The sequence below is a fragment of the Fonsecaea pedrosoi genome (assembly GCF_000835455.1).
Source record: "Fonsecaea pedrosoi CBS 271.37 unplaced genomic scaffold supercont1.1, whole genome shotgun sequence".
Lineage (NCBI taxonomy): Eukaryota > Fungi > Ascomycota > Eurotiomycetes > Chaetothyriales > Herpotrichiellaceae > Fonsecaea > Fonsecaea pedrosoi.
In genome coordinates, this window is record NW_013550615.1 from 4,862,668 (window position 1) to 4,879,299 (window position 16,632).

The 16,632-nt window shown below is 52.3% G+C and overlaps 7 protein-coding genes across 7 annotated transcripts; 5 read left to right on the plus strand and 2 right to left on the minus strand.

Moving 5' to 3' along the window:
- Positions 1 to 674: 674 nt before the first annotated feature.
- Positions 675 to 2,859, plus strand: Z517_01765 (uncharacterized protein; the record flags this gene model as incomplete). Its single annotated transcript, XM_013434723.1, has 7 exons — positions 675 to 794; positions 853 to 871; positions 924 to 1,432; positions 1,493 to 1,699; positions 1,764 to 2,263; positions 2,314 to 2,647; positions 2,722 to 2,859. 7 exons carry the CDS (start codon positions 675 to 677, stop codon positions 2,857 to 2,859), a joined length of 1,827 nt encoding a protein of 608 aa, XP_013290177.1.
- Positions 2,860 to 3,885: 1,026 nt separating this feature from the next.
- Positions 3,886 to 6,424, plus strand: Z517_01766 (uncharacterized protein; the record flags this gene model as incomplete). The annotated part of the gene is made up of 7 exons (XM_013434724.1): positions 3,886 to 4,302; positions 4,367 to 4,385; positions 4,446 to 4,945; positions 5,002 to 5,208; positions 5,277 to 5,776; positions 5,839 to 6,214; positions 6,305 to 6,424. 7 exons carry the CDS (start codon positions 3,886 to 3,888, stop codon positions 6,422 to 6,424), a joined length of 2,139 nt encoding a protein of 712 aa, XP_013290178.1.
- Positions 6,425 to 6,648: 224 nt separating this feature from the next.
- Positions 6,649 to 7,461, minus strand: Z517_01767 (uncharacterized protein; the record flags this gene model as incomplete). Its single annotated transcript, XM_013434725.1, has 2 exons — positions 6,649 to 6,989; positions 7,212 to 7,461. The coding sequence occupies 2 exons, from the start codon at positions 7,459 to 7,461 to the stop codon at positions 6,649 to 6,651; spliced, it is 591 nt and encodes a 196-aa protein (XP_013290179.1).
- Positions 7,462 to 8,346: 885 nt separating this feature from the next.
- On the plus strand, positions 8,347 to 9,515 carry Z517_01768 (uncharacterized protein; the record flags this gene model as incomplete). The annotated part of the gene is made up of 5 exons (XM_013434726.1): positions 8,347 to 8,380; positions 8,466 to 8,517; positions 8,584 to 8,936; positions 9,038 to 9,107; positions 9,173 to 9,515. The coding sequence occupies 5 exons, from the start codon at positions 8,347 to 8,349 to the stop codon at positions 9,513 to 9,515; spliced, it is 852 nt and encodes a 283-aa protein (XP_013290180.1).
- A 1,681-nt stretch (positions 9,516 to 11,196) lies between these two features.
- Positions 11,197 to 12,758, minus strand: Z517_01769 (uncharacterized protein; the record flags this gene model as incomplete). Its single annotated transcript, XM_013434727.1, has 2 exons — positions 11,197 to 11,270; positions 11,342 to 12,758. The coding sequence occupies 2 exons, from the start codon at positions 12,756 to 12,758 to the stop codon at positions 11,197 to 11,199; spliced, it is 1,491 nt and encodes a 496-aa protein (XP_013290181.1).
- Positions 12,759 to 13,887: 1,129 nt separating this feature from the next.
- Z517_01770 (uncharacterized protein) lies at positions 13,888 to 15,166 on the plus strand (the record flags this gene model as incomplete). Its single annotated transcript, XM_013434728.1, has 5 exons — positions 13,888 to 13,975; positions 14,029 to 14,111; positions 14,171 to 14,396; positions 14,567 to 14,953; positions 15,027 to 15,166. The coding sequence occupies 5 exons, from the start codon at positions 13,888 to 13,890 to the stop codon at positions 15,164 to 15,166; spliced, it is 924 nt and encodes a 307-aa protein (XP_013290182.1).
- Positions 15,167 to 15,487: 321 nt separating this feature from the next.
- Z517_01771 (uncharacterized protein) lies at positions 15,488 to 16,531 on the plus strand (the record flags this gene model as incomplete). The annotated part of the gene is made up of 2 exons (XM_013434729.1): positions 15,488 to 15,531; positions 15,595 to 16,531. The coding sequence occupies 2 exons, from the start codon at positions 15,488 to 15,490 to the stop codon at positions 16,529 to 16,531; spliced, it is 981 nt and encodes a 326-aa protein (XP_013290183.1).
- Between the last annotated feature and the right edge of the window lie 101 nt (positions 16,532 to 16,632).

The following is a 16,632-nucleotide window of genomic DNA, read 5'->3' on the forward strand; positions in this document are numbered from 1 at the left end:
TTTTACCCACTAGACATACATTTTCGCGGTGGTATGGATCATCTAAAATATACCCAGTATCAACCGTTTCTACCGCTCTCATGGCAAAGGAATCGCAGCCACCTACAATACTGCGCCGGCCTCGATGCCACATCGCCTGTAGTTCGTGTAGGGCGAAGAAGATAAGATGGTAGGCTATATACCCCTCATACAGACTTACAGCATCCCAACTGGTTGACGCACACCAGCAATGGTCGATCTCCATGCGCGAACTGTCTTGTAAGTTGACCGGACGTTAGCAAGATATGCCGCCAACTGACCGACACGAGGACTACCGGGAAGAATGTGTATTTGCTGCCCGCTCTCGACATGCAGCTGCCCGCTCAAAACAGGGCATTGGAACCCTTCAAGACAGTTTCTTCAGGGTTGAGCGTCTATTGCCAAATCAGACGACGGTGTCGACACAAGTTGCACCAAACAGATCTCGGTCAGACCTCACAAGGCAACCACTCGTAGAAACACTCTCGACTTTTTCAAACTCCGCTTCTTCTAGAACAGACGACCGTCATCTTGAAATCTCGGGGCAACAGGCTCTTTCTCCAATACCAAACCGAATCCCAGAATCAATACTGCCCTGCCAGCCGTCGCTAAAATCTACTGGAGATGTACATCAAACCCAAATTTCGGCCTCGAGCATGGTGATATCACCACCCGAGAGCAACTCTTTTGTCCAAGTTCCCTCGGTATCGAGCTTGGACAACGTGCATCATCATGGGGAGGATGATGGCACTTGTCCTTTGCCGCCAGAAGAACACGTGAGATATTTGCATGTGATTCCCATGTTTGAGATCTGTGGTGTTGACATTGTGGCAGACGAGTTACGAATACCACGGTAACCTTGTTTCGCTGAACACACCCTTCCCACGTACTGACCGTACCCACAGGTCACGGCTCGTACTTGTCCATCTGCTCCAAGTCGGCGGTAGACTGGGTTTGTCAAAAGACGGGAAACCAGAGATTCGAAATGGCCGCCCAGAAGCTGGTCCGAGATCTTTGCCGAATGCTGAAATTGGACCCATGCGACATTCGAAAGGCAGCACTTGCGCCCGAACCAGACCCCGACACCGCATGGACTATTGTTGCAGCGTACTTTGACGACACCGTGGAGGGTCTGCACGCCCTAGTTCATCGTCCCGAGTTTGAAGCCCATTTGAAGGCACATTTCAGTCAACTGCCATTGCCGCCCGCTGAGAAAGAGGACCCAGCATGGTATGCGCTGCGAAATGTCATCTACGCCTTTGGTTGGAGACATCTCTCACAGCATACAACGAGCGGTAGCTTTTGTTACACTGATGGCGACGGCTGGAAATATTTCCTGAACGCTCTCTCAGTCCATTCCCAACTACTCTACTGCAGAACGGGGCTTATGGCTGTGCAAGCCCTCGTTGCCATGGTAAGAATACTCTCCATTTATATCGGTGTTGTCGTGCGACTACTAACGACCAACTTGTAGAGCATGTATGTGGATGGCATTGGTAACCCCTCGCTAGAGTACATGCTGTGCGTCAGCAGCATGAAGCTAGCAGAGTCTAAAGGTCTACACCGAGAGCCCGCAATCGCGTGGAACCTGGACCAATCAGCAATTCGCACTCGAGCTCATCTTTGGTGGTCGATATATATCTATGAGCGACATACAGCTTTCATGTCTGGGCGACCACTGGTAAGTGATCAGCAATACCGGGACAAGCACCGCGCAAGTATAATGCGACTAACATGAGGTCAAGTCCATTGACGATGATGACATTACGTGTCAATTACCGACCGATCAGCTAGGGGGCAATCATGCCGATCTGGACTACTTTATCGGCTCTATCACGTTGGCCCAAATCTCTGGGCGTATTTGGAGGATGACGAAAAGGTTGAGAAGGTCAACTCCTACCTTTCAGGAGATCGTGGATTCCATTTCCGAGTTGGACTCGGCCCTTGGAGATTGGTATTCGTCACTTCCTTCCTCGGTCAAGATTGATCCTGCTAGCCATTCCTTGCCTACAGATATCCACCCCTACAAGGCCTTATTCCTCTACTGTGGCTACCAAGCCCGGCTGATCCTGCTGCATTCGATGCTTGTTCGTCCGTGGAATGAAGTACCTGCCCTCTTGGGCGAGTACGACAAGGATAGGTTCCGCAAACATGTCTGGAACAGTACGGAAATCGTGGCCGAAGCGGCGCGGAGTATCATTCGATGTCTGCAACATATTAATGTTACTCGTTCCAGTCCCAAAGCGTACGTTTCCAGGATACTGATTGAAGATGAATCTAACGATGTCGTGGTAGTCTAGTCTATGAGTGGCCTCTGGTCGCTTTAAGCACCTTGTTCATCTACGTGCTTCAATTTCCGAGGCTACCTACAGTTGCCGCCGACATTCAGCACATGGACACAGTCACCGGACACCTCGACTATGTCGGGTTCGCATCGGCAGACCTCGACTTCCCTTTCGCTAGGGAGGTCACGACCCTGGCACGCTTAGCCGTCTCGAGGGCGGCTAGAGGGGACGGGTTCGTTACCAAAGAACCCCTTTCACAGAGTCATGTCGCCGGCCAGCTCGACGGCCCAGCGACACAAGCTGACGAATCTGTGCGGTTTGATAACGCAGCACCATCTGACAACGTAAGGGTGCCGCTCTTCATGCTTTGCTCTTTGATGATTTACTTGTCGTCTATCTAACGTGCTTAACCACACAGCACGAGTTGTTTCATACCATGGATCCTGACCATGAAGTCTGGGGAGCCCTGCTACAATGGCCGGATGGGGACGACACGTCTTTCGGCGACGTACTAGGGAATCCTGCCATCGATATCATGTCCAACTCCTTCATGTGAATGCATTACACGACAGATTGGTTAGCCTCGGCGTCAGAATCTAGTAGCTACTGCGGCAAGGCTGGCTTTTGAGCTTGTACTCGCCTGATCTCTGAGCAGATTGTCGTATTGACATTGTAATGGCGAAACTATGATTTGCTCATGGTTTGATTCAAACCATCCTGATCGATGGCGTCGACTCGAGTAAAAGTCAATCTCGGCTTGGGTGTGGCTACGGGCTAATCGGAGCATCGCACTAGGGAGCGCTAGGCATTGACCCCGCCTAGAGACGCTCAAGGCAGTCCCTAGTGATTAGTTGCTCTGACCTCCAGGTGGGCACCTAGGCGCCAACCCAGGTGCCCGGTCACTCCTGTGGCCCCTGAGTCCCCCGTGTCCCCCTCATGTCCGGCAAGGCTCCAGGTCAGTCCGTGCTGCTCGTAGGTGAAGATGGTGGGGTCTCCACGGCCTGCGATCGACTTGATCAAGGAATGCACAACGCCTGACCCGACCTGACCTGATGTGCGTCTATGCACCTGGTCATTTTCACCTTCGCCTCCGCCCCCGCCATCGCCTCCAACCTGTGCCTGCGCCTCCACTGCATGTGCCTCGACCTCATGGTTTCTCCTCTGCCTCCACCATCCACTCTCAATCTACCCTGCTATCCACTCTACCTGGCTGACAATAACGCACTCCCGTCATCATCCACCATCTAATCACACAATCAAGCCCAAGTAGAAGAAAAATGTCGGGCTCCTTGGGACGTCGCGCAAGGTGTGCGACGGCCTGCAATTCATGCCGCGCAAAGAAGATCAAGTGGTATGGACATGCTCTTTTCACTGCTAAGACCACCTCGACTAATGCATCGCAAGTAATGGCGGACGTCCATGCACAAATTGTCTGGTAGGTCGATCAACTAGTAGCCAGCATGATTCCAGCGACTAATCTAACACTGTCTTGTATTGACTATGGCAGGACTTCCATCAAGAGTGTCTCTACACCTCGTGTCCTCGTCGTAGAGCAGGGGCACGGAAAGGCGATTTCAATGTCATGGAGGAGAGACTATCTCACTTGGAGACATTTTACAATCATACAGATGAGACGTTGATCGGGTCGGTCCAGGATATGCCACCACGCGAACCACCTGAAGCCGTGGTTGAGCCTGTCTCAGTTCCCAATGTCGGCTACGAACCCCAGACATTCCAGCAGTCGCCGTTTATCTCGCGTAGCGAACAAGAGGATATCCGTCCCGACGGCGGTTGGGGTTCCAACATCTATCGCAGGAATTCCCCTATGCCTTCCGTCGCGGTTGACGACGGCCGTGCTGTGGACAACCAACAATACATTCCGCGCGAGTCATCCGCCCCAGTCAGTGATGATCCTCCAGTTCCTTCAACGCCAACGCTGTCCAGCTTCTCCAGCACACTGGAAGACGATGGCATCTCCATGCGACCTCCAGAGGAGGAGGTACGTTAAACCGCCCCAAAAAAAACAGGCTCCGGCAGAGCACATTACTAACAAGCTCTCAAAGATGACATTTGAGTACCACGGTATGTCTTCGTGAAGCTTCCTCGGCGGAAAGAGGAATGTGGCCTAATCATCAACGACAGGGCTCGGGTCATTCATTTCTATTTGCTCAAAGCCCGGAATAGATTGGGTTTGTCGCAGGACAGGAAGTACCGATTTTGAAAAAACGGCAAGAAAACTAGCAAGCGATGTATGCCACCGACTCAAGCTGGAAGATCTCACCACGACAGCAAAGGAGCCAGAACCGAGCGAGGCGAACGCATGGGCATACACCCGTGCATATTTTGAAGAATCAGTCGAAGGCAGCATCGGCTTGGTGTACCGTCCACAATTTGAAAACCTGTTACGGGCCCATTTTCAACAAGAGCACACGCCGACAGTGGACCAGGACCCAGCATGGTATGCGTTGCGGTACATTATCTACGCGGCCGGCTGGCGAGTGCAGTCCTGGAAGAAGTCCTATGCCGACTATCATTACGCACGTGGTCCGGGGTGGGGATACTTCCAAAACGCTCTCTCGGTTCATTCAAAATTGCTTTATTGCCGGACGAGCTTGATGGCGATTCAGGCACTTGCTGCAATGGTAAGCGTTGGACACCTTCTCCTCGCCCCTGACAGGACACGGATTGATGATATCAGAGCATGTACGTTGAATGCATTGGCTGCCCAGCGCTGGACTGGATGCTATGTCTCAACGCCATGAAACTGGCAGAGTCCAAAGGCCTCCATACGAGGCCCGCGGCAGCCTGGGACTTACCGGATACGGCGCTACAACTGCGCAGTCATGTATGGTGGTCGTTGTTCGTCTACGAACGACACATCGTCTATCGATCTGCACGGCCGCTGGTAAGCTGACAAGTACATTGTGTAAGACTTTACATGTTTTCTGACCTGCGTGACTACGCTGTGTGCAGGCAATCGATGACGACGACATCACCTGTCAACTGCCCGAGAAACCCATTGACGGCAATGCAACGAACTTGGACTATTTTGTCCACGTTGTCAAGCATGCGCAGATCTCCGGCCGGATCGCCCGAGCCATCACAAGACTACGCAAGTCCAAGCAAAGCTTTCACGAGGTGAAAAGAATTCTCACGACGCTGCAGTCGACCCTGGACCAGTGGTACGAATCACTTCCAGCCACAGTGAGGATCAACACTACGACCAACGAATTTCCCCGCGACCTCCACCCCATGAAGACTCTATATCTGTTGTTTTCGTACTATGGAAGCACCATCGCCATCAACTCCGTCATGGTCAATTTCTGGAATACCCTGCCCATCCATTTCGAAGCGACGCATTACGATGAAGCTCGTGACTTTATCAGCCAATGCACCGAAGTCGTGGCCGAAGCGGCCCGTAATATTGTCCGGAATCTTCGCCATGTTGCCATTACTCCGTCGACTCCAAAATGGTGAGCGCACCCGGAAACCCCTCTTGAGGTATTTTCGAAATTATATATTGACTTCTCCCAAGCCTGGTTTACGTATTCCCGTTGACAGCGCTGATCGCGCTCTTTGCGCACGTCCTCAAATTCCCCGACAGGCCGGCCGTGGGCGCCGACATCCAGTTCATGGACATGGTCGCCGGCCACATGAACTATGTCGAATTCGCCTCTGCGGACCTACACTTCCCGTTCGCCAGGGACGTGGTCAACCTGGCTCGATTCACGGTCATGAAGGCTGGACAACAAGCCGCGCGGCGAACGACTACTGGATCCTGGTCCAAGACCCTGCGAGGGGGTGGTGACGGAGGCGGTACAGAAGCCGTGAAATCGGTAGGAGTTGGTGGTATTGTTGGTGCTGCAGGGATCAGTGATGGTCTGATGATGCACATGACCTCGCCGGAAGATGTGCGTTTTCCCTCTCCCTTTCTTGCCTTTTATTGTCCCAGCGTCTTTTGATCCCATTCTCAGCTGACACACGACCTTTCTCTCTCACAGCCAATGTCGATCTTCAATCGGATGGACATGGAACTCGAAAGCTGGGGGGACTCCCTCTTGTGGTTGCCCGATACATCACTACCGCCTCTGCCGGAAGATGTCTTGGGAATCCATGTATGATCAATGAACAAACGAATTAACGAATTGGATTGATTGATGAAACCACGTCTTGCACCCTCCTAGACCGAAGCGGGAAAACGTGGTTCTCGAGGTCTACGATACTGGCTAGGATGGACATTTCGATAGGAACAATTTTGCACTTCTGTACATGTATATCCTGACACTGCCTCGTCCGTCTCACGTGTTTTCTAACCCCCTTTTCTTTTGAAAAGATATCGAAACTTCTAATACCGCTTATAATTCAATCTCGGCCCCGTCCTGGGCCTCTTCAGAATCTCCCTCCGGTCCTCCCCGTCGCGGAGCCGCCTGACCAACTCGTCCGGGTCAAAGTCGACGCCGACGGGGTTCTCGGCGAACTCGGCCGTGTGGAAGAAGGCCGTGGCCTCCTGCACCGTGGCGAAGTTGTCGACCTGCATCTCGATCTTGTTGCCGTCCGGGTCCTTGTAGTACAGGCTCGTCGTGGGGCCGTGGTTGACGCACCACCCGGGCACGATGCCGCGGGCTTTGCGCTGCGTGTAGGCCAGCGCGAGGTCGTCGATCGTGCTGAACCCGAAGGCGACGTGTTCTGTGTGCAGGGTAGTCTTGTCAGCTAGTTTGATAAAGCGGATGCCTGTTCGGCAAAAGATGCGGATTGAGCCTCGTGATCGTATATGAACAACGTTCTGTATCAGGACATATACACACACTCTCTCTCTTTCTCTCTCTCTCCATCTCATGACCCAACAACCAACGCCGATATACAAAGTATCAAGTATCACGTGCTTGGTGTTCGGTGTCTAGTACGTACCTAGCCCCGAACTCGTCGCGTCCTTTGGCCCCGACTCGGGCAAATTCAGAATCGCTACCCTGTGATGCTCCTCGTCGTAGGTAATGAATGCGAGCTTGTCGTTGCCGTACGTGATGGAGCCGCCGAGGAACGTCGTCCAAAAGTCCACCATGGGCCGGAAGTTGGCCGTGCGCAGGACGACGTGGGCGAGGTACTTGGGCGGGAAGATTTTGGCAGCAGCGTCAGCGGCAGAGTGGTTGTTGGTGGTCATTTTTTCTGGTTGTGCCCTGGTGAGAAAATACGAATGTCTCGAGTGCAAGACCAGTTTGCTCAATTTCGTCGTGCTTATGGCTAGATGTGGCGACTTGTCCTTCAGAGGGGTGAATTAATTGGTGATTACGCAGCGACCTCAGGTACACGAGGCACAAGGTGAGTCTTCGACACTGAAAAGACCGGCTAAGGAATGAATGAACGAGTCAACATTCCACTCTGACCTCCAGATTCAGACGGGTCATGTAATACAATACAATACAATGAGAGCAAACCAAATCGTGTGGCCGCGACCATACACAGTTGGCACCTCGCACCTCGGCCTCCTTGATACCGACGTCGAGAGTGCGAGTGACCTTAGGTATACCTCGCATGCAAACCGTCTTGTCCGGGTCAATCGGGACGTGGCATTCCTACCGAGCCCAAAGAAAGGTTGTCAAAACTCTTCCGAGTACTCTTCTCTTCCCTTCTCTCTGCCGGCGCCTCGACGAGGTCCTTGCAAAGTCGTTGCACTGGAAGACCCTTTGCGGGGACAAGGCAGACTAACCGTATCGGTTCGGTTGACTCCACTCCACCGATAACTGGTCTATCCGGTTCGATCAGGTCTAGCTTGTCAGGCGACTGCTCCACAGATCCACTTTGGCCCATCAATTGGCGGGGTGGTGTTCTACTAGCTAGCATACTGCTGAAGACCGCTGAAGAACGTCCGGTGTTTTCTGGACAATATGTGTGAAAGTTAAGCCTATGACGGCCTGTTCTCTCGAGAAGAGGCAGACCTGGCAGATTTGACTCGGTGACTGCGTCTCTACATTAGGAATATCATTGGGTGGTCAGCGATCAGAATCATCAGATAGAAAGGGGAACAAAAGTCAGCCGGCGACACGTTATGGATGGATCAGCAGCGACAGCATTCATTACTGGTAGGCATCAATCTGCGCATTTCAAGCATTCTTTTCTCCCTGCAAATAAGAACAACATGGACTTTTTACGCTGAGCAGTGACCAGGTGGTGCAAGCGGCCTTGGTCGCGCAGTGGCGAAGCTTTTACTGCAAAAAGGGTATGTATTAAAGAGACAATGACTTGGCCCGCACCTTGTTTCCTAACAGGTTCTCCCACGTAACAGCATCAGAGTGTGTGTTGCGGACATTTGCCAAGATGGCCTGCGATCCTTGAGCGAAGAGTTGAACAAAGACGAGACGGTGCTGTTGCCCGTCGTCGTCGACGTTGCAGACTGGGACTCCCTGCGTCGGGGATTTGAAAAGGCAGTGTCTCAGTTCCGGCGGATCGACTACATCTTTCCAATCGCGGGTGTCGGCGAGACCAGGACGTTTCCCAATAACCCAGCATCCACGGGCTTCCAACCGCCAGATCTTCGAGCGTTTGAAGTCAACATGAACGGCTTTCTGTACACGATCAGCTTGGCCTTGCAGCAATTTCGCCGGCAGTCGGTGAATGACCTTGGGTTTCGCGGCAAGAGTAAGTCTCCCGCAGAAGATCAGATCACGGTCTCCTTCCCTCGAAGGGGAGTTGATATCCATCAGTACGATTGAATACTCATCTTTTATGGCGCCGCACAGTCATCGTGCTCGGATCAGTGTCGGGGTTTTACAGCATGCCTTGCGTTCCCATGTGCGCAGCAGCGAGACAGTAAGTGCCGCGCTCTCCCACCACCATCAAAATCTAGGGAAACAGGAGAGGCTCACCCGCAACAGTGCCCAGGTCGGCTTCGTGCGCTCGTTCGGCACCTACCTCGCCGACGAGGAGAAGATCTTCATCAACGTCATCTGCCCCAACAAGATCCGCACGGGCCTGAACACCGCCGAGGCGTTCGACAAGATCGAGGCCGCCGGCGTCCCGCTGATCGAGATGAAGACTGTGCTCGATGAGGTCGAGAAGCTGTTGGGCTCGAACAGCCTCTCCGGCGCGATCATTGAGATTGCGCCCAAGATTGGGAGTGTTGTGCGAGAGCCTCCAGCGTTCGTCAACAGGGAATCTGAGCGCAGCGCCGAGATGACGTTGGAGCTCGCGCGGCCTCTGCACCAGGTAGTGCGCTGATCATTACGACGAAAAAGGACAGATTCATGAATTGCAGAATGTCTTTGCCTAAATGTTACCTCTCGGTCTTGAAATAGGTGTCGTGCCAACATCTCGGCGACCCTGAGACATCTGCTGGCAACTAAACGAAACATTTACAGGTAGTGGGCAGTAGAGAGCTTCCCTGAAATTTCCTGTTATCTACCAGCCGCAAGTCCCTGATACTGGTATGAGTCGTAAAACAAATGAGCGAGTGACTCGTTTCTATCTAGTCTATATGTGTTCCTCCTGCCACGACTAGTCTTCCCATGGGGAGGATATTGCTGTGTGAACTTTGGAAACAGTAGAGTCCCATTGCTGTTATTGTCGTTGTCGATCTTGTTACTGTTATGTCGTTGTATTCGTCGCCGATGTTGGAGCCGTTGCAGCCGTTGTTCAAGTTCCCATTGAATTTGAAAAGACTGACCCCCTCAGGCGAAAGCACCTACGACTGACATACCAGCGGCTGCGATTGGGTTATGTCAGTATTCAGCTCGGGGCTTCAGAACTGTCCAGAGTTACACACCTCCGAGAAGTACCAGCGTAAAGGCCCAGATCTTCGTCTTCTTGTCCATAAGCAATACTTTGACATTGGGGTTACTTGCAAGACTATAGCATAGCATATTTGAAGATTTTTCTTTTTTTAGGATAAAATGCAAACTGAATAGACATATCGACATCTAGCCTTGTCATGCTTTGCTTTGTTCTGTTTCACACACAGGGAAAATAATCAAAAAAGGGCAAGAGGCACTCTACCAATTGGCCTACAGTTTTTGAACCTGCATAACACTTTGACACAAAGAGAGTAGACAGAGTCTCCACGAGTACCCGTAGACTATGGCGGAGGCGGTGGCGGTCACCTCTATATAATTTCGATCCAAAGAAGAAAAATTCTCCTCGGGGCTATCGTCATGAAACGATACCTCGGAGGCGAGCTCACGCTGACCTAGTCAGAGAAGTCACCCACAGTCGGGCTGAAACCGGCGATACTCCTCCTGGACAGGAGTACGACTGGGACTGGACGACTGAAGGTCCTCGCCGCTGGTAGGGTTGAAGTATCTCGAGGAACTCAAAGGACTGGATGGCGGGCCGACGAAACCTGGTGAGTGTGAGCCGCGGCATCAGAGATGAATATAGAGAGATATTCATATCACGGTGCAGGCGAAGACATTCAACGCGTTATGAAACGAGGGAAGAAACAGTATCCAGGAATGAGTTTCAGAGGTTTCGCTAGCCACTTTACTCCACTTCCTTCAGCAGGGCAACACGCCATGATACGCATTTCTTACAGACGGCATAGTCACAGTGCCGGAACACACAGACTGCAGAGCTTCCGTGTGGAAAGAATTTACACGAGTGAGTTAAGAATGGGGTGTTTGGATGAGGGGCGCCGAGACTCTAGATCGAGTTAGAACGGCGGCTTCTGTGGAGCGTAGATTATGAGGCCAGCTAGAGTCACTTGTAGAGCCAGGGAACACCAGAGTCAATGGTCAACAATGATGATAGGTGTGTTCTCCTCGTCCATGGAAAGTAAATTCAGATCCCATTGTTCATGAAAAGACTACTGCATATAAATATTCCCAGTAGATTTGTAGCGATGAAGCGCTCCAGGAAAACCGCCCAACGCCAAAGTTTGCTTACAGGGTTCATAACACCATTAAAGTCATACCTTGACAATCTTGTTGACAGCCTCCTCGATGCGTTTGCCCAGGGACTCATCTACGCGACGGAAGAGTTCTGTGAGAAATGGACCCGTTAGACATTGTATCAGGTGCACGCTTGGGTGGGAAAGAGAAAAGGGCACTTACCAAAGACCTTCTCGCGGAGCCAGTCCCTCTTAACGCCAGCAATGTTGCCGGCGATGTTGGAGATGAAGTTTTCCTGCGCACCCTCCTGCTTGGCCATGACTTTGGTCCACAAGGCGCGGGCCTGCTTGAAGTCGTCGTCGGTCACATCAGAAGTGAACACGACGGGTCCACTCAGAAACTCCTCAGTCGGCTTGTACTCTGATACGCCTGCGGTGTGGAAGCCCGTGGGATGAATGGAGCTGTTGATGTAGTTCGGGTCAGGACCGTAGTTGGTGCTGAAGTTCATGAAACCATCGCGCTCAGTCGGGACATAGATCGGCACCTTGGCAGCATTGGTGGGTAGCATTTGGTAGTTGACGCCGAGTCGGTAGCGGGCGGCGTCGGGATAGGCGAACATCCGAGCCTGCAGCATGGGATCGGCGCTGGGCTCAATACCAGGGACTATATTCGATGGTGTAAAAGCCGCCTGCTCAATCTCGGCGAAGTAGTTGGTAGGATTGGTGTCAAAGACTAGCTTGCCCACGGGCCGAAGAGGATATTGCTCATGAGGCAACACCTTGGTCATATCAAAAATGTTGACTGGACACATGGCCACATCGGCAGGATGGATAGTTTGAATGGACACTGTATAAGAGGGAAAGTTACCCTTTTCAATCTCGTTGAAAAGATCATTGGTCAAAAAGTCAGGGCTCTCGCCAGCGACTTTGATAGCTTCGTCGTTTGTGAAGTTCTTGATGCCTCCGTCAGCGTGGATGTGGATTTTGACATAGTGGTAGGAGCCATCCTTCTTCGTAAACTTGTAGGTGTGACCACTGTAACCGTTGATGGAGCGCAAAGACGCAGGAGTGCCGCGGTCACTGAAGAGGAACATCAAGGCATGGATGGACTCGGGGGAACCGACATGAAAGTCCCAGAACATGTCTGCATCAGAGGTGTGCGTAGCAGGATGTCTCTTGTGAGAGCGGTTGAGCGAGGGGAACTTGATGGGGTCTCGGACGAAGAAGACGGGTTGGTTGTTGAACACCCAGTCATTGTTCCCTTCTGCAGTCTTGAACTTGATAGCCCAACCATGAAAGTCACGGATGGTGTCGGCGGAACCAGCTTCGGGCCCAACGGTCGAGATTCGAGTCAAGACCTCTGTCTTTTTGCCGATTCCATTGAGGAAGTCTGCGTCAGTGATGTCGGAGATGTCGTGGGTGACTTGGAAATAACCCCGAGCACCAGCTGCTTTCGCATGCACGACTCTTTCCGGAATTCTCTCGCGCGAGAAGTGGGCAAGTGTCTCAATCAACTGGGTGTCTTGGAGAAGAACGAGACCGCCACCCTGCTTGTTGCGGACCTGGACACTGGTGTCATTTCGAGGGAGGGGAGCACCTTCTGCAAGGGTATAGAGGTTATGAGGTCCGGCGACGATCATGTTGGGCAGAGAATATTATTGGGGAAGGATTATCAATGGACGTGGTTGGATTGGAGAGTTGACAGACCTTGGAAGCAGGAGAGCACTTGGCTTTTGTATCGGACAGTGAAGCGTTTTCAATGAGCCACTCAGGTATCTATCCCAGAAGACGTGGCTTGTTTCTCATCTCGCCTTGCTCCCCATGAGTCGGAACCTTCCATCACCAGCATCATCGCCGCGTTGTGTCTGACGATAGAGGAGTACATCTTCATAGGATGTGCCTCTCTTACTGGTTGTGGACAAAAATTCAGGCAATAGCCTCGCGTTAAAGATTAGCCAGCCTTGGGGAAAATGTTGCGCGTTAATCCGTGAGGTGGCTGTTGATGTTTTGCGGCCCTGTTGGCTGACTAACTTGCACGCCAACGTCATTATTCCGAGGAGCCGGTGACAAAGGCCACATTTGAGCCAGATGCGGTGAATGTGTGTGTATGGACTGCAGCATTGAAGCAATAGTTTAAGAAGAGGATGAAAAAGCCCTACCACGGATTGCGAAAAGGAAGATCTTTTGTCCGAAATTTCTCCGAAGTCAACGAGCTCTTGCTGCCTTTCACCACAGATGGTTTGATAATTGAAAGCCATTGCGTCAGTCCTTCATTCCCAGTCGGCGCAAGGCTGAATGACAGCCTTGTGCTATTTGACCATCTTACGATTGGACGGCTTCGTTTTCACATTCATCCTTTTCCGGTGTTCGATACCATATACCCGGGATATGGAAGATGTCTTTGTCCTCTTCTCGGATCGCAAACACCCTTTGATGTTCTTCCAGATTAGTAGATTTTGCGCCTAGGCCTTCGGCTTCTTCACGCCCTTTGACATCAAGTTTTGTTCCTGAAATGGCCCTTCCGAAGAATTAATGCTTTTTGGCTGATTTTGACCTGTTATACCCGTTATCGCAGCTGCTACGCTTCTGATTGGCTCAAATCTGTACTCTACTTTGCTGGTCAGTCGTCCGATGTACGGAGCCTGCGCTGGCATTATCTGAGATAGCGCCTTCTACTAGAACATCTTGCCATTGAACGCACCTGGCGTACCATCAACTGAGGTAGAACAGACAGGCTCGAGTATATTACATCTCCTAGCCTCCTCAAACATGGCCCTCCCAGTTGATTTCCCCTTAAAAGTTGCAGGCGGGAAGACTATTCAGATTCCGTCTGTGGGCTTTGGCACCTGGGGTGGAGGTTTGTCTCCGATACAGCCCGATCTTTGGTCCTCGCGTCTGACCTCTAGAAAGGTGATCCAGGGTGGTGTAAAGCCGCTACGTTGACGGCTCTGAAACTGGGATACAGACATTTGGATTGTGCGTGGATGTATGGTGTATGATGCCACTCTTTACAAAATCCTGACGGTCGATCCAGCACTGACTCCTATCCAAGGTCGATGAAGAAGTTGGAGCGGCGATCCGAGAATCGGGAGTCCCCAGATCCGAAATATTCATCACGACAAAGTTCTGGCCACACTTCTCTGCGCCCGAGAATGTGGAATTGTGCCTGGACCAGTGCTTGAAACGGATGGGCCTCGACTATGTCGACCTGTTCCTGGCGCACTGGCCCGTCGCATTCAAACCGATATCGCGAGAGGCCCTTGAGAATGCGCATAGCCGTGCCTACGTCTCCAAGACGGAGAAAGGAATCTTGGTGGAACCAGGCACCGATAAAGCAGTGTTTGACTGGGAACATACCACCAGCAATATCGCGGCTCAAGCCGGTATGTTACATTCACACACAGCCCCATGGCCAACAATTGACGGATGTCGTTCACCATTCCAACAGGTCAGCAAGGCAGCTACGTCCCTACGTGGCAAGCGATGCAAAAACTCGTGTCAACCGGCAAGACACGAGCGGTTGGCGTCTCCAACTTTTCCATCGCTGATGTCAAGGAACTCTTACCGTACGCGCAAGACGTGCCCATATCCTGCAACCAGGTCGAGGTCCATCCATGGCTCCCAAACAACGAGCTCATCGCTTTCATGAAGGAGCACGGCATCCTGGTCACCTGCTACTCTCCGTTCGCAGGCCAGAAAGCGGATGGAAAGACACTGCTCAAAGACCCCACGGTCGTGAAACTGGCCGAGAAAAACGGCATGGACGTCGGACAGTTGCTGCAGAGTTGGGCGGTCCAGAGGGGCACCGTCCCTCTCGGAAAGAGCCAGACAGAAGGTTCGTGTGCAGATCTTCCCTCGTACAAGTCTTGGTCGATAGAGAATGGCTGACACCTTCCCGCCTCTGCTAGCCCGAATCAAATCGAATCTCGCAGTGAGGGGGCTGTCGTCAGAGGACATGCAAGTCCTCAATGCGCTGGAAATTCCGGACGGAAAGGGAAGGACAATTGACCACATTCATGACTGGGGCATCAGACTCTTCACCAACTGATGTGTTGAGCCTAGAGTCGCATAGAAACATAGAGACTATACAACCAATAGAACAGTCAATGTCAAAAGCAAGACAGCTTGCTACCTGGGCTCTCCAGAACCTCAAGAATCGTTCGTTCTACATGTCGAGGACCACGCAAGACGGGAAGTGTGGCGGAATACAAGGCTGCGGTGCGGGGTAAATTTTCCTTCGACGGTCTCCGCACTCAGCCTCGTCAATAATTTTTCCCTCGTCCATTATGCCTGGTCGCAGGTACCCCGTAGATATAAACGAAATTCAGTTCAATATAGGTTGAACGGGTTTAAAGACGACAACCTCAAAATGCCTCACAAACACAAGCGCAAGCGCGCCGACGACGATTCAAAGTACGTACCACCCACAGATGCACCAAAACATCCAGAAAATCGGCATTAACGAGAGATCCCTAGTTTCGACCTGCCGCCCACGTCGCGGGCGCGGACTCTGACCGTCCACCAGAAGCAAGAGTCCATCTTCACGTCGGACGCGGACAAGAAGCGCAAGCAGGAGGCCAGAAGGCAGCAGAAAAAGAAGCAGAATGGCCAGAACGGGGCAGCCTTTGAGGACGATACCCCGAAAGCCTTCAGGCGGTTAATGTCGTTTCAACCGGGCGGGAAGAGGATGCCCTCGGGCTTGGACGACGGGAATATCTCCAAGAAGAAACAGAAACAGAAGCAGAGGAAAGAGGACAAATCAATACCAGCCAACAACTCGGCGGTGTCCAAGCCTGGGACGCCAGAAGAAAATTCCACAGCGGCGGCTTCGACAGAGCCGTCCGACCCTGCGCCAACGACCGCGAAAGCGGCGGATGTCCCCAAGATCCTCCCTGGCGAGTCCCTCGCCTCGTACTCGCGACGGGTCGACCAATCTCTACCCCTGACCTCGCTCCCCAAACACCGGACACGCCTCAGCGCGATCCCGGGACTGGAGAAGATCAAGACCCCACTCACGAAACACAACAAGAGACTGGCGCGGATGCAGAGCGAGTGGCGCGCCACGGACCAGCGGCTGAAGGAGAAGCGGGAGGAAGCGGAGGAAGAGCTGGCGGAGAAGAAAGAGGAGGACGAGGTCCTGTGGCTCGGCGCCGGGATCGATCCGTCGACCCAAGTGTCGACGCTGGGCAAAAGCGGGAAGAAGGCCAAGAAGAAGCGCAGTGGCGGCGGTGCGAGGGACGTCGACGACGCGGACCCTTGGAAGATACTGGAGAAGAAGCGGCGTGAGGAAGGTCAATTGGGCAGGCAGACGAATTTGCAGGATGTGGTGGCCGCTCCTCCGACCTTGAAACCTGTGAAGAACATCTTCAAGGAGAAACCCGAGAGAAAAGCGGGGATGATACCAGTCGTATGAAGGTGGAAAGAAGGACATATTAGAGCGGTGGCGAAGTGAACATCTAAGCAGAGAGGAAAACGTGGTCATCCTCAGGGTATACCATTATGAAATGGTTCCCA